Here is a 12,164-nt window from a genome sequence, read left to right as displayed (position 1 = left end):
CGGCTCGCAGCGGTGACCCCACAACCCCGCCGGCACTGCTTATCTGCCCAAGCCTGGGGACACGCGCAGACTCCCCGCCGGGCCCTCCGGCAGCAGCCCCCGTTCCGACGGCATCCAGCTGTTGCCGCCAGCTGTGTGCCAGCCCCGGCCGAGCCGCGGCCGAGCGCGGGGGCCGCCCCACCGCGGTCCCCGCCCCTGCGGGAGGAGGAGGAACCGAGAGTGCCCGACCCGGTGGCTTTTAGGGGGGAAGGCCACTCGCCGCTTAGCGCTCCTCCGCCCGCCGCCGCTCCGCCGGGCTGGCCGCTGCCCGGCCGCTGCTCCTCCCGTCCCCGGCACCTACCTCGAGCCCCCCGCGGGCTGCGGGGCTCCGCGCCCGGAGCAGGAGGCAGCTGGGCGGGCAGAAGCAGCGGGGAGCCGCGCCGTGACCGGGTGGCGGGGGGGAGACGGGAGGCAGAGAGGAGGAAAAAGAAGGCAGGAGAACAGCGGGGGTTGACTCTGGGAGCGGGTCTCGGCGCCCAGGACCCGCACGCCCCGGCGGCCACGCGTGGGTGCAGAGCTCAGGGCCGGGCGGAAGATGCACACGACGCAGAAGGACACCACCTACACCAAGATCTTCGTCGGGGGCTTGCCCTACCACACCACCGACTCCAGCCTGCGCAAGTACTTCGAGGTGTTCGGCGACATCGAGGAGGCGGTGGTCATCACCGACCGGCAGACGGGCAAGTCCCGGGGATACGGCTTTGTAAGTGCGGGGACGGCTGCGGCCGCCGTCGGGAGAAACTTCTGCGGGGGTCGCTGCGTGGGGAGCGGGAGGGTTTGGAGGATTTTCCTTCTTTCCTTCCTTCCTTTCTTTCTTTCTTTCTTTCTTTTTTTCTTTTTGCTTTCTTTCTTTTCTTAGTTTTTTGTTTTGTTTTGTTGGGTTTTTTTTTCCCCCTCCCTGCTGGGCACTTCGGAGAGAGGCGGGGGGAGGATTACTGAAAAAGGAGATGGAGGGCGAATCCCGTCGCTTCTCGCCCAGCCTGTTGCTCCCTGATACGGCCTCGCAGAGGGTTATCTGCTGCCGGCGGAGCTCGGCCCGCACCCTCGGCGGCTGCCGGCTGCCCCGGAGCAGCAAGGCGAGGCGGGGGGAACCCCGGGCGGCTGAACCGGGGCGGGGGACTTCTCCCAGTCGCCCCGAGGGAGAGATCTAACGCGGAGCCTCGCCCCTGAAGGTCACCATGGCCGACAGAGCCGCTGCCGAACGAGCGTGTAAGGACCCCAACCCCATCATCGATGGTAGGAAGGCCAATGTCAACCTGGCGTACTTGGGTGCCAAGCCGAGGATCATGCAGCCAGGTGAGGACGCGGCCCTGCGTGCACCTTGGGTTCCTGAAGGGAGTTGAGCTTTGGGAAAGGTAGTGCTGGGCCACACTCCCCCGAAGCGCATTGGGGGGTCAGGTGTGCTTTTGTCTCTAAAGGCAGCACGCAGTAACTTTGTGGCTATTTGTTTAAGCACCAAAAGCAACTGGAGATACAATATCCCAAGTTCTCCAGGAGGATTTGCACAGTTCCGATTCTTCATTGGCTATTTCCATTGCTGGGATCGTGGAGGAGCTGACCATTTACAGTATCATTGCAGGGAAAGAGTGGCCTGGGAATGAATCGCTTCGAGTGTGTGTGGTCTTATTAATACCAACAGTATCTTAAAGGAAAGTCCTAAAACAGATGGGAGCTATGGGAAGGATTTTAAAATAAAGTAGCATTTCCCAAGGCCACATCTGAGCCAATCTGATGTCCTTGCCACTTCCCAAAGTGCTGCCTCGCACCCTGAGAGAGCTTTGAGCACGGCGCGTGTAAACGTCTGTGCTCTGAAGGTGTTGAGCCCAGGGAGCACTGTGAGCAGTTCTGTGCCCACACAGGAAAGGGATTTTGTGCTTGGGCATTTGGAGAGCAGAAACGAAGTCAAGGATTTGAACCCCTGCTAAATCCTCATGTGGAGAGGGCTAAGGCTTAAATCTGTAAAAACAGCACAGATACACTGATGGTTAAAAAGGGCCATATATAGATGGACAGTAAGGACCAGAATGGAGCATAAAATCAAAAGTTAATGAAAACTTTCTACTCGTTATTTAGCCAGAGTCATTCTTCTAAACACCACTAGGGAAGCGTGAGCTTCACTGTTTTAATTTCTGCATGGATGTCTGTGTGCGTGTGTGTGTAGGGACCGATGTGTTTTGCTTTCTGGTTTGTGGTTCTCCAGCCTTAGAGACACCACCACTGGAGGCCGTTACCCTGCGTTTGTGTGCGTGTGTGTGGCAAATAGCCAAAGGAAACTCATATGGAGAATGTGATGTGTTTTCCTTGGTAGGTTTTGCCTTTGGTGTTCAGCAGCTTCATCCAGCTCTCATACAGAGGCCTTTTGGGTAAGTCTGTTCAATGGGACCTCAAACAGGGGAGGAGAATTCTTTTTTTTTTGCAAAAGTATGATCCTTGAAGGCCTCTGGCACTAGCATCCTTATAAACACAGCAGCAGTACTGCAGATTGCAGACTTACAAACGTATGCCTGTAACTGTGCTCTCCTTGTCGGTAACGTTCTGAACGCTGTAGCCGAGTCAAGTTGTGTGGGACGTGTCCCCTCCACCTAAGCAGCCCGGTCCCGTATGACCCTATGATAAAACAAGGAGGTATGACTTGATGCAAGATTGCTGTGCCCCGTTTCTCTTTTTTCAGCTTGACTCAATGTTATTTATCTCTTTCTAATCTGACAGGGATCGTTTACAGTTAAGATAACTGATCAGAAGGATATGATGATAAGAGGTGGAATAGTTCTGTTTGGAATTAAACTCTGTAACCAGTAGACTCAAACACAAACAAGCTAAAATGGTGATTAACGATGCATGTATGTTTTTTTCATATAGTCAATAGACCTCCGTGTGCTTTTTTTCATTTATTTATTACGGTAATGAAGTGGTGTTGATAGCTAAACTGTGTGCTTTTATTTACTCGAAAGAGCTGTAGTGAAGTGGTTTTTTTTTTTTTGGGGGGGGGGGGGTCATTTTGATTTTGTTTTTGTTGTTGAGGAGTGACTTTGCCATGGGGAGCAAAGGGCCTTTTTTGTTTCCTTGCTTTCAAGCTGTAGCTTGTGACTTTTTTAACCTTATTTTGTAGTGAGTGCTAAATGGTGTGACTTCTTGGTTTTTTTTAAGTGAATCAACATATTGCTTGCATGTTCATAATTTTGGGGGGGGTTTGTTCTCAGGAGGGGTGTGGAGCTCCTTATTAACAATGTGCGTCCTGTTGGGCTTTCTAATTGGAGATTTTTTCCTTCGGTCTGACTTTAATACGTAGCACATTTCTCCTTTACTCGACTATACTGTTCCTAAGTATCTCTAACTCTTGCTTCCTGTAGGCATTTAATTAGGAGGTGAGGTCTGCTTCAAAATTCTGATACAGCGTCACTTCACTAACGCGCACTGGCTGAGAAACTCATTGCAAAATAATGCATTTGGCTAATTAATGAAAAAGCTAACAATCAAGTAGGGAAAACGTGTCACAACTAGAATAGCTTCATGTAGCGTACCCAGCTGCCAGAAGCAGGAATAGCTTCTCAATAGTTTGCTTCATCAAACCTGTAGGTAACTGTAGGAAACAGTTTTCCTAGAAGCTTTATGCGCTTTTAGAGGAGAACGTTTGCTCTCCTGAGACACCTGGGGAGGCTGTGGAAAACTTTCTGTCTTTTTTTCTTCTTCCTCTGCCGTACTTTGTTTGACTTCTCTGAAGTGTGAGGAGACGGCAGTGTGTGCGCGGTGCTCAGTGTGTGACGCCAGCACCGAGGAGGGCAGGAGGTGGAGTGCGTGGTCTGCAGAGCTGCTACAGCCCTGCTGCAAAGAGGAACCAGTGAACTGCCCAGGGAGCAGCCGTGGAGAGAGTATTTGCTGAGCATAACAGAAAAGGAGAACCTGTGCAATCTGTTGCTGAAAGCACTGTGCAAGTGGAGGGCTCCTTCTTGCTTTCCCTACCCCGAGCCAACAATAGATCACTGAAATCTTGCTTAGGTCAGGGGAATTCTTCCAGCAGGCTGAATAAGGTTTTATTTCTAATGCAAAGTATATAAATCTGAGGAGAGGAATGTTGGTACCAGGGTCGTGTATATATCAAATTAGTCATTTTTAATCCTTGCTTTTTGCCTTTCTTTTGCTATGTACAGACAAAGGAGATTACTAAACCTGCTTCCCCCTGGGAATTTCCAATGGCCTGTGTATTTTCTAAGGGATGTACTTCAAATTAGGAAGGACAGCATTCATTAGGATAAATGAAAACATTCTCTATATACCTTGACAATTCTGCTGGGCTGTTTCAGTGCTTGAATCTACATTTATTAAGAGCTCACTCTCAGATGATGCTGCATGGATTGCACACCTTAAAACCTCTCATCCTCCCATGCAGTTGCACTTAAAAAAAAAAAAATACATTTTACTAATATGCTCTGTTAAATGGATTGTAGTAATGATTCATTACCAACCCTCTGCTAACTCTTCCATAGAAGCTGCAAAAGTTTTATTTTGTTTTTCCCTATCAATCAGAATGCAGATTAGTAAGGTGCTGCCATACTCCAGGATGGTCAACAGTGTTTTGTCATGATTGCCCACCTAACAAGCAAGAAACTGAAGATAACTGGAGTATGTCAAATTACTTTACTGAAAGGATGCAGAAATACAGTATTCCAAATTAAATACAGCTTTTATTGCAGCGGAAGGAGCTAGCAACTAGGTTAGCTTCACTGCATGAAGGGAGCTGTTTGGTCACAGGACTGGTTATCTACAGCTCTGTTTTCAGAATTGCTTATTGAAATACTACCCCTGAACTCAATAGGAATTTAAGGAGAGGGAAAAATAACTCTGTCTCCTAAAACAGATTTTCTCATTTTGCTTACATAATTTTTATTTTACTATTATGGAGGAAAAATATGGGGTTATGCATAGGGACCGGTGTAGGACATGACTTGTTCTGTCAGAGTTTGTCCCCTTATTTTTTTCTAGAACTTGTAGTGCCTCAATCAAAATGAGGGCATTCCCATTCCCACTCTTTCTAGTAAGACCAGAGTTAAATCTCAAGTTGATAAGGCTGCTATCAAATGGTGAGCTGATACTGCCTGCTTGTTACTGTCTCCTATAGTTCTGTCTCCAGCCAGGCAATTCTGCCTTCCCTAAGAGAGAAGGAGAAGCCCTCTTTTAGTCTGTGGTCGGGAGACCTGTGTAGTATCAGACTACTGCTAACCAGGCTCTAGGGAATGAAGCCAGAACAGTCAGAAGTGAACCTGCAGATTGCTAAATGTCCTCTTGCTGTTACCAGACGCAAATTCAAAAGGGAGCACCTTAAGGGGATGCCTTGATGCTTCTGTGACCTATTTTTATTATCAGGAAAGCTGTTCATTGACTAAATTCTACTCGGTAGTGATGCTCACCAAACCTTACCATGGTCTGAAGCAAAACATGTCATTCAAAGTTAAATAACCACCTTCTCAATAGTGTAGCGTTGAGATTTCAATTATGTGTTACTAAGGCTGAATTTCCGCATGACACAGCTCTCTGCATTAGTCTAAACTGTCCTTTCCTTAAAAACAATTAGCTGTCGCCTTATTATTGCTTGTAGGATTATTCTGGGAGATCTTAGTTAAAAACACATCTTCTGTTATAACAACAGGGGAAGTTGTAAGGCACACGGCAGCGTGGAGTCATTTCATTTTGAATATCCCAAAGCTATAGTTGTTGCTAAAGTTAAATGTGGCTTTCCTTTTCCTTTAGTGCAAGAGCTTAAAACAACAAATAGGTGTTCCAAAATTAAAACTACTGTCAGGAAAGAAAGCTCAAACCATGTGCAATTCCCACACTCTTACTTTCAAGAACAAAGCAGCAGCTTTTATTTAAAATTATTGACACTAAGGATATCCAGCACTATTAGGCATTGCTTTTTCAACTTTTGACCTGGCAGAGCACTAAAAGCAGTTGGGTTCTGAATGGCCAGGCTCTGCACGTGCTGGCCTCTGCAGTAGGTAGAAATTGACTTTGGCCATATAAAGCCGTTTCAGTCGACTCAAAACAGTTGTAGCATGACAGATGATCAAAAATAGCCCCAGTGCAGCTTACGCTGTCAATCACCACGTGTGAAATGGCACGGTGGTGAGGAGCCTGCCTGGGGTTTATGTTTGTTGTAGGGTAAGATGTGGCAAACGGGTCATGTTTCATAACTTCACCACCTGTTAGTTTCTTGGCTTAATGAAACAAGTCATAAGAGTTTAAGTGGGAGCACATGTATCTTTCTGTCTTGTTCAAGGATCCGATCGAGTGTCCTAAAGTCCTAAGAAAATTCTAGTAACATCAGTTGCAGACAACACGAGCACTTAGATAAGCCTTCTTGCTGAACCATTTCTGTTAGGACTATTCTATTTCATAAATGCCGTACATAAAAAGTCTTGTGATGTGATGTTGAATGGGCTCTTACATGATGCAGAAGGGGCTCTCTTTAAAGTCGTTTTCATTCCTCTTTATTTAATACTTAAAAACATGATGTTATATTTATTGAAATTTTCCTTGGCTGGTGACCAATACGAAACGCATGCTCTTGCTCATCCATCTTGTATGGGGAGCTCAGGTAATGATGTGTATTTAAATGCACAGAGCCAGCTTAAATATGCTTCAAATGCAGTTCTGGCTAATCACATCATAAATTAGGTGAGTTTTAAAAACCCAACTTACTGTTTTATCTTATGCTTTCTTTCCTTTCCCATCCCTATTTGTCATTCTCTCTTTTTTTTTTTCCATTTCTCCCTTCATACAGTAGGAAGTGAAGTCCATTGACACGCTGGGTTTTTATGAGTGCAGTGTTCCTATTCACGCCACTGAGCTCTTCTTCTTCTTAAGAAAGAAAACCAGGCTGTTCCAAAGTCCAGTTTTCATGTATTTTATACTATTTCTTTGCTATGAATCTAGGTGACAGTGCCCCTTCTGATTGAAATGCTTCCTTGTTGACCATTTAGGTAAATCTTGATGTCATTTTAAAAATTAAAAAAGCAAAAAAGCTTTCCATTAAAACTTACAATTGGAGGACACTGTGTACTATTGCAGGTTGCATCTATGCTACAGTGCACTAAAAGGCTGGTGCAGTCTTCAGAGTTGTCTGTAAAGGTAAATTTCATTACTAAATAGCTGTAAATTTGCACAAGCAGTTTTATATAAAACTCACTTTCTGGAAATGAGTTCGGAATGTGAAGGACTTCTCAGTGAAAATCCAGATGTGAGACAGAGCTATGGATTTTAAATGAAAATTATATCAGATGCATCATTTTAATAAACTGTATTATGTGATCAAACACAATTTTGAGATGAATTTGTGTGTACACTTCTCTTGTGGAGAAGATGTGAAGAAAGTGTGTGTACTGATTTGTTCAGAATGGTTATTGCTTAAGCCATACATTTGTTTGGTCTTTTTGTTTGCTTGTTTGGTTGTTGTTTTTGTGGTTTTTTTTTTTGCTTTTGTTAAGCACCAGATCTATTTAGACTTAATCCTATTCCCACCTTCCAAAAAACTCTATGCTGTATGTCTTGCATAGAAATAAACAAGCTGGCACAAAACAGGACAGCAGTGGCCTGATAATCAAACAGGTTTGACCCTTGTGTCCTTATGAACTTTTTAAAAGTGTGATGCACATGTACTTAGGAGTCACTGTTATGGATTTTAATAGCATCCATGTAGCTTCCCTCAATGGCCTCTTGTGACGGAGTGAGCTGCACTATAGTTCGTTTGGAAAGTGTGATTCTTGCTGTGTTTACCACACTTGTGAACTTTATTTAAACTCTTTTGTCGCCTGTGTTGGTTTTTTTTTGTTTTTGTTTTTTGTTTTTGTTTTTATTCTTATTTTTAATAAGGGTGACTGAGGTTGCAGAGAAATTAATGTGTGCTGAGTCTGCATAGCAACTTAAGTAGGGTTGCCACAATACACCTTTCTTCCCTGCTCCCCCCAGAACACTTTACGTAAACAGGGCTAAGCTGTTTTGTTGCCTTATTGGCCATTGTCAAACAGCGAGGCTGTCAAACCGCCGTGTTACTAATAATAACAGTACTCACAGGAAATAATTTCACTAAGAGGCAAGTAGTTCGGCGACAAGCAGGATCACGAAAACCACTTGAGGTGTTTTGAAAAACAAATGCTGCAATCGAGCCTCCTCCTTCAGAGTTGCCTTAAACTGACATCAGTAATCCTGGGCCTTCTAAAGGCTTTGATAACATCCCACGTAACATCCTCAAGCAACATTAAACGCTCCTCTTTAACTCGGCTATAAGGCTGTGCTTCAGAGCAACTCATGTTTTCAGGCCAACCAACTGATAACCGGTCTGTTCCACCCAGTTATTGTGGCAACCCTATGCACATAACAACAACTAAATTGAGTTTGTCTGACTTCGGAGTATGGATACGACGCTTAGGCGCTAACTCGCCTACCACCTCTGACTCCCTCTCCCATCTTTCAACAGGATCCCAGCTCACTATGTCTATCCACAGGCTTTTGTGCAGCCCGGAGTGGTAATTCCCCACGTTCAACCCGCAGCAGCTGCCGCTTCCACTACGCCTTACATCGATTACACCGGAGCTGCCTACGCCCAGTACTCGGCGGCGGCGGCCGCCTATGAGCAATACCCGTACGCCGCCTCTCCAGCCGCCGCTGCCGGCTACGTGGCGGCGGGGGGCTACGGCTACGCGGTGCAGCAGCCCATCACCGCAGCGGCACCGGGGACGGCGGCTGCGGCGGCTGCGGCTTTTGGCCAGTACCAACCCCAACAGCTGCAGACGGATCGTATGCAATAGCAGACGGACTCCCGAGGGAAGCTCGTTCTTTCTCTTCCTCTTTTTGGCCTTCCAGTATAAGTAGTTAATCAGAGACGATTGATGTTAACTAAGGAGCTTTAAGGAAAGCGACGCTATTGCGAAACTAAAGAGTTTTTATTCCACTGTCTTCATACAGTATGCATCCAAATCTTGTTGTTAGAGGGGAGGGGTAGTGCGGCATGGCTAGTTTCAAGTATCGATCCAGAAGAAAATGGGGAAAACATACTGTACTGTCATGAAAGAGTGGCAGGAGTAGCAATGGGACTTTGTATTTTAAAAGAAACGAGAACCAAAAAAGCAAAGGTGTATTTTTACAGTATCAGGGAAGCAAAACTGCCTTTTATAAGTGAGAAAGTGGTATTCAAAAAGTTCGAACCAGGGGAAAAAACTGAGTCAGCAATATGTAACCTTTATCCATTTAAGAGGAAACAAGCTTAAAGCACTGATTGTCCTGTGTAGCTTTCAGAAGCTGTCTTCGTGAGATGGCATCTTCCCACCGTTTCACTAACGGGCATCGAACAACCCAAGGAAGATGGCCTGCTAGTAAGATGGCGGACAGGCACCAAAGTTATTTTCTTATCTGTCCTCTGGATGAGTGGAACTATGGAGCAAGTGATGTGGAAGTAAGGGGTGCAACAGCTGTAGAGACAATCAATAACACAGACAGTTCTGGACAGAACACATCACTCATGCTCATGTGATGAGCTTGTCACATCCTAATCCCTCGCCCCATCCTGTTTCACTTTTGGGAAACTTTAACTGCTGGTGTCAGCTATTCTGATTCTAAAATAGGATCAGCCCTTTACTACAACAGCCTTCTCTTTCTATTTATTGCATCTATTCGTAACTTGTGAATAAAGGCAGGAAGAAGCTTAATGAATTAAAACTTTTAAGAACTGTTTTAAGGGAATTTTCTTTTCTGAAACCATTTGTACGATTTTAATATCTATTTCAGGACTATATTTAAAATATTTATTAGTGAACGTACATTACACAAGGCAACTTTTGTTACCAAGACTGCAGTTCTTGAAGGGTTAATGGTATGTGATTTATACTGTGCCTTAATTGTTATGCTATTTAAAAAGAAATATTTATTTTGAAAGTTTTACTATGCTGTGCTCTAAAGAAAGCAACTTTAGATGTGACACTGTATAATTATGTATTCATCTCATGGCATAAATTATTTAGTAGACTTAGATGTAGCATATTAAATATTAACCTAATTAACTAAGGATGTTGACTTGGATTTATTTAAATTCAGTATGTGCACTGTATGAGGGTACTCTTAAATTAACACTTTTTTTTTTAGGTTTTTACATTAAATATTGCTAGTTCATTCTTTTTCCCTCTAATAGTTCTTCATGTAGACCTCTCAAGTACATTAGTGCAGTTTTCTCACTCATCTGTATGTAGACTGACTATTTTTCCCTTTGCTAGGAAATGCTGCTTTACATTGTCCTGTGAAACTACAATACTTGCAATTTTTATTCTTGACCGAAATGGAATTTAATATTTTACACTGTATTGGATTTTTTTATACTTGAACAATTTCATACAAGGGAAGACAGGATAGCATTTTTATGGACTTTTATCCAATGTCACTGGATTTATTTTAAGTATTCTGAGTACTAGCCAGTGTTACAATGTAGACATGACTCTTCTGTGCATATTATTTATTCAGTATGTATATTGCTTTACAACATTTCAGATCTTTTAATCAATTCACTCATATTAAAAACAATAAAAGATGTCGTCGCATCTTGTCTCTTGATGTCTTTGCTCAAACTGTCTTAGATCATGTCTAGCTAAAATTTGGGGCCAACCTTTTATATAATTTTCTTGGTCTGTGGGCTGATCATTGCAGTGTCTTCAAGTCTACAAACTGTAAACTGTATTAAATAGAAGAAACTCTACAGAGAAAATGGAGAAGATCCATCTTAAAGGTTATCGTAAAATAACTGAGTGTAAGGGACTCTGGGAGTTCACCAAATCCCAGACCAGGTTGTTTATGTCTTTGTACAGTTTAGTCTTAAAATCCTCCATTCAGAGACTGCAAAACCCCACTACGTCAACCATTTCATTGCCTAATTGTCCACATAGTATCTTTTCTTTTTTCCTTTTCCTTTACGTAGCCCAAGCCTCCCTGATTATTTATGACCTTCATCTCTCATTCTTTGGCACAGAGCCCAACCCTATCTTCTCAGTAACCTCCACTTAGCAACTGGAAAGTTGCCGTTCTCTTCTGTGGGCTGGACAAGCCCCATTGCCTGAGCCTCTGCTCTTAGATTTCATGCTTCAACCCCCAGCCATCTTTCTGTTCTTCCAATGGATTCATTAGGGTTTATCAAAAGCTTTCATATGCTGGGGAAGTCAAGACTGGACTCACTCTGCCAGATGTGATCTAATGAGCACTGAGTGAAAGGGAATTACCAATTCCCTTCATCTGCCACCTGTGCTGCTGTTCATATGGTTTAATGCACTTTCACTGCTGCCAGGCTTTGCCACTAACTCACACTCAGCCCAACATAAGGCCTTGCATGCCCTTTCCAGCAGAGCTGTTACCAAGCCAGCCATGCCTTATAAGCCTGTGCAGGGTCCTTGCCCATCTGAGATGCAGGACGCTACATTTGTCCATACTGAATTTCATGGGGCTCCTGTTGGCCCTATCCTCTAGCAAACATGAATCTCTCTGAATGGCAGGCCGGATCTCAAGCACATCAACTACACCATCCATTTGGTATCATCATTGATAGCCTGAAAGTACTGCATCCTGCCTTTGCATCTAGGTCATTGACAAAGACATCAGGCAGGACAATCCCTGTAGAATTCAATTTGCAACCAACTTTCAGGCACAGTATGATTCTGAACATCAATCTGGTTGGAATTTTGCCCATCCAAACTGAAACATCTGAAATTGAATACAAGGATTCTGTGTGAGACTGCACAAAAAGCCTTGCTAAACTCAAGATAGACCTCTGCTTTCCTCTCATCCACAGTGAACTCATTTGATCATAGGAGGTTTGGCACAATTTACACTTGTAAATCCATGCTGACCTTTCCCAATTACTACCTTCTTCTTCATGTGCCAATAAATGACTTCCAATATTGCCTGCACTGTGACTGTCCCAGAAACTGACTGTCCTTAAAGACAATCCATTTTCAATCCCCCCCGCCAGAGGCAGGATTGTCACCAACTAGATCAGGCTGCCAGGGTCTCATCCAACCTAGCCTTGAATGCTTCTGGGGATGGGGCATCCACAGCTTCACTGGGTAACCAGCTCCCATGCCACACCATCCTTTTGA

General features: G+C 44.3%; 1 protein-coding gene across 2 annotated transcripts; it reads left to right on the top strand.

Annotated features, from left to right (window-relative positions):
* Positions 1 to 229: 229 nt before the first annotated feature.
* On the top strand, positions 230 to 10,619 carry RBM24 (RNA binding motif protein 24). Of its 2 annotated transcripts, XM_048940557.1 has the most exons (5): positions 230 to 742; positions 1,212 to 1,335; positions 2,348 to 2,402; positions 7,590 to 7,641; positions 8,510 to 8,772. In XM_048940557.1, exons 1-5 carry the CDS (start codon positions 575 to 577, stop codon positions 8,663 to 8,665), a joined length of 555 nt encoding a protein of 184 aa, XP_048796514.1. In that variant the 5' UTR covers positions 230 to 574; the 3' UTR covers positions 8,666 to 8,772. The 2 variants fall into 2 exon arrangements, with proteins under 2 accessions (XP_048796514.1, XP_048796513.1); XM_048940556.1 differs by lacking the exon at positions 7,590 to 7,641 and having other exon boundaries at positions 233 to 742; positions 8,510 to 10,619.
* Positions 10,620 to 12,164: the final 1,545 nt, after the last annotated feature.

This window comes from Lagopus muta, chromosome 3 (assembly GCF_023343835.1).
Source record: "Lagopus muta isolate bLagMut1 chromosome 3, bLagMut1 primary, whole genome shotgun sequence".
Classification (NCBI taxonomy): domain Eukaryota; kingdom Metazoa; phylum Chordata; class Aves; order Galliformes; family Phasianidae; genus Lagopus; species Lagopus muta.
The sequence above is the reverse complement of the archived record's forward strand: the minus strand, read 5'-3'. Positions and strand labels throughout refer to the sequence as shown.

Coding starts and splice junctions, on each gene's coding strand:
- RBM24 (XM_048940556.1), top strand. CDS start 575: ATGCACACGACGCAGAAGGACACCACCTACACCAAGATCTTCGTCGGG. Junction 743..1,211: donor AGTCCCGGGGATACGGCTTT/GTAAGTGCGGGG, acceptor TCGCCCCTGAAG/GTCACCATGGCCGACAGAGC. Junction 1,336..2,347: donor GCCGAGGATCATGCAGCCAG/GTGAGGACGCGG, acceptor TTTCCTTGGTAG/GTTTTGCCTTTGGTGTTCAG.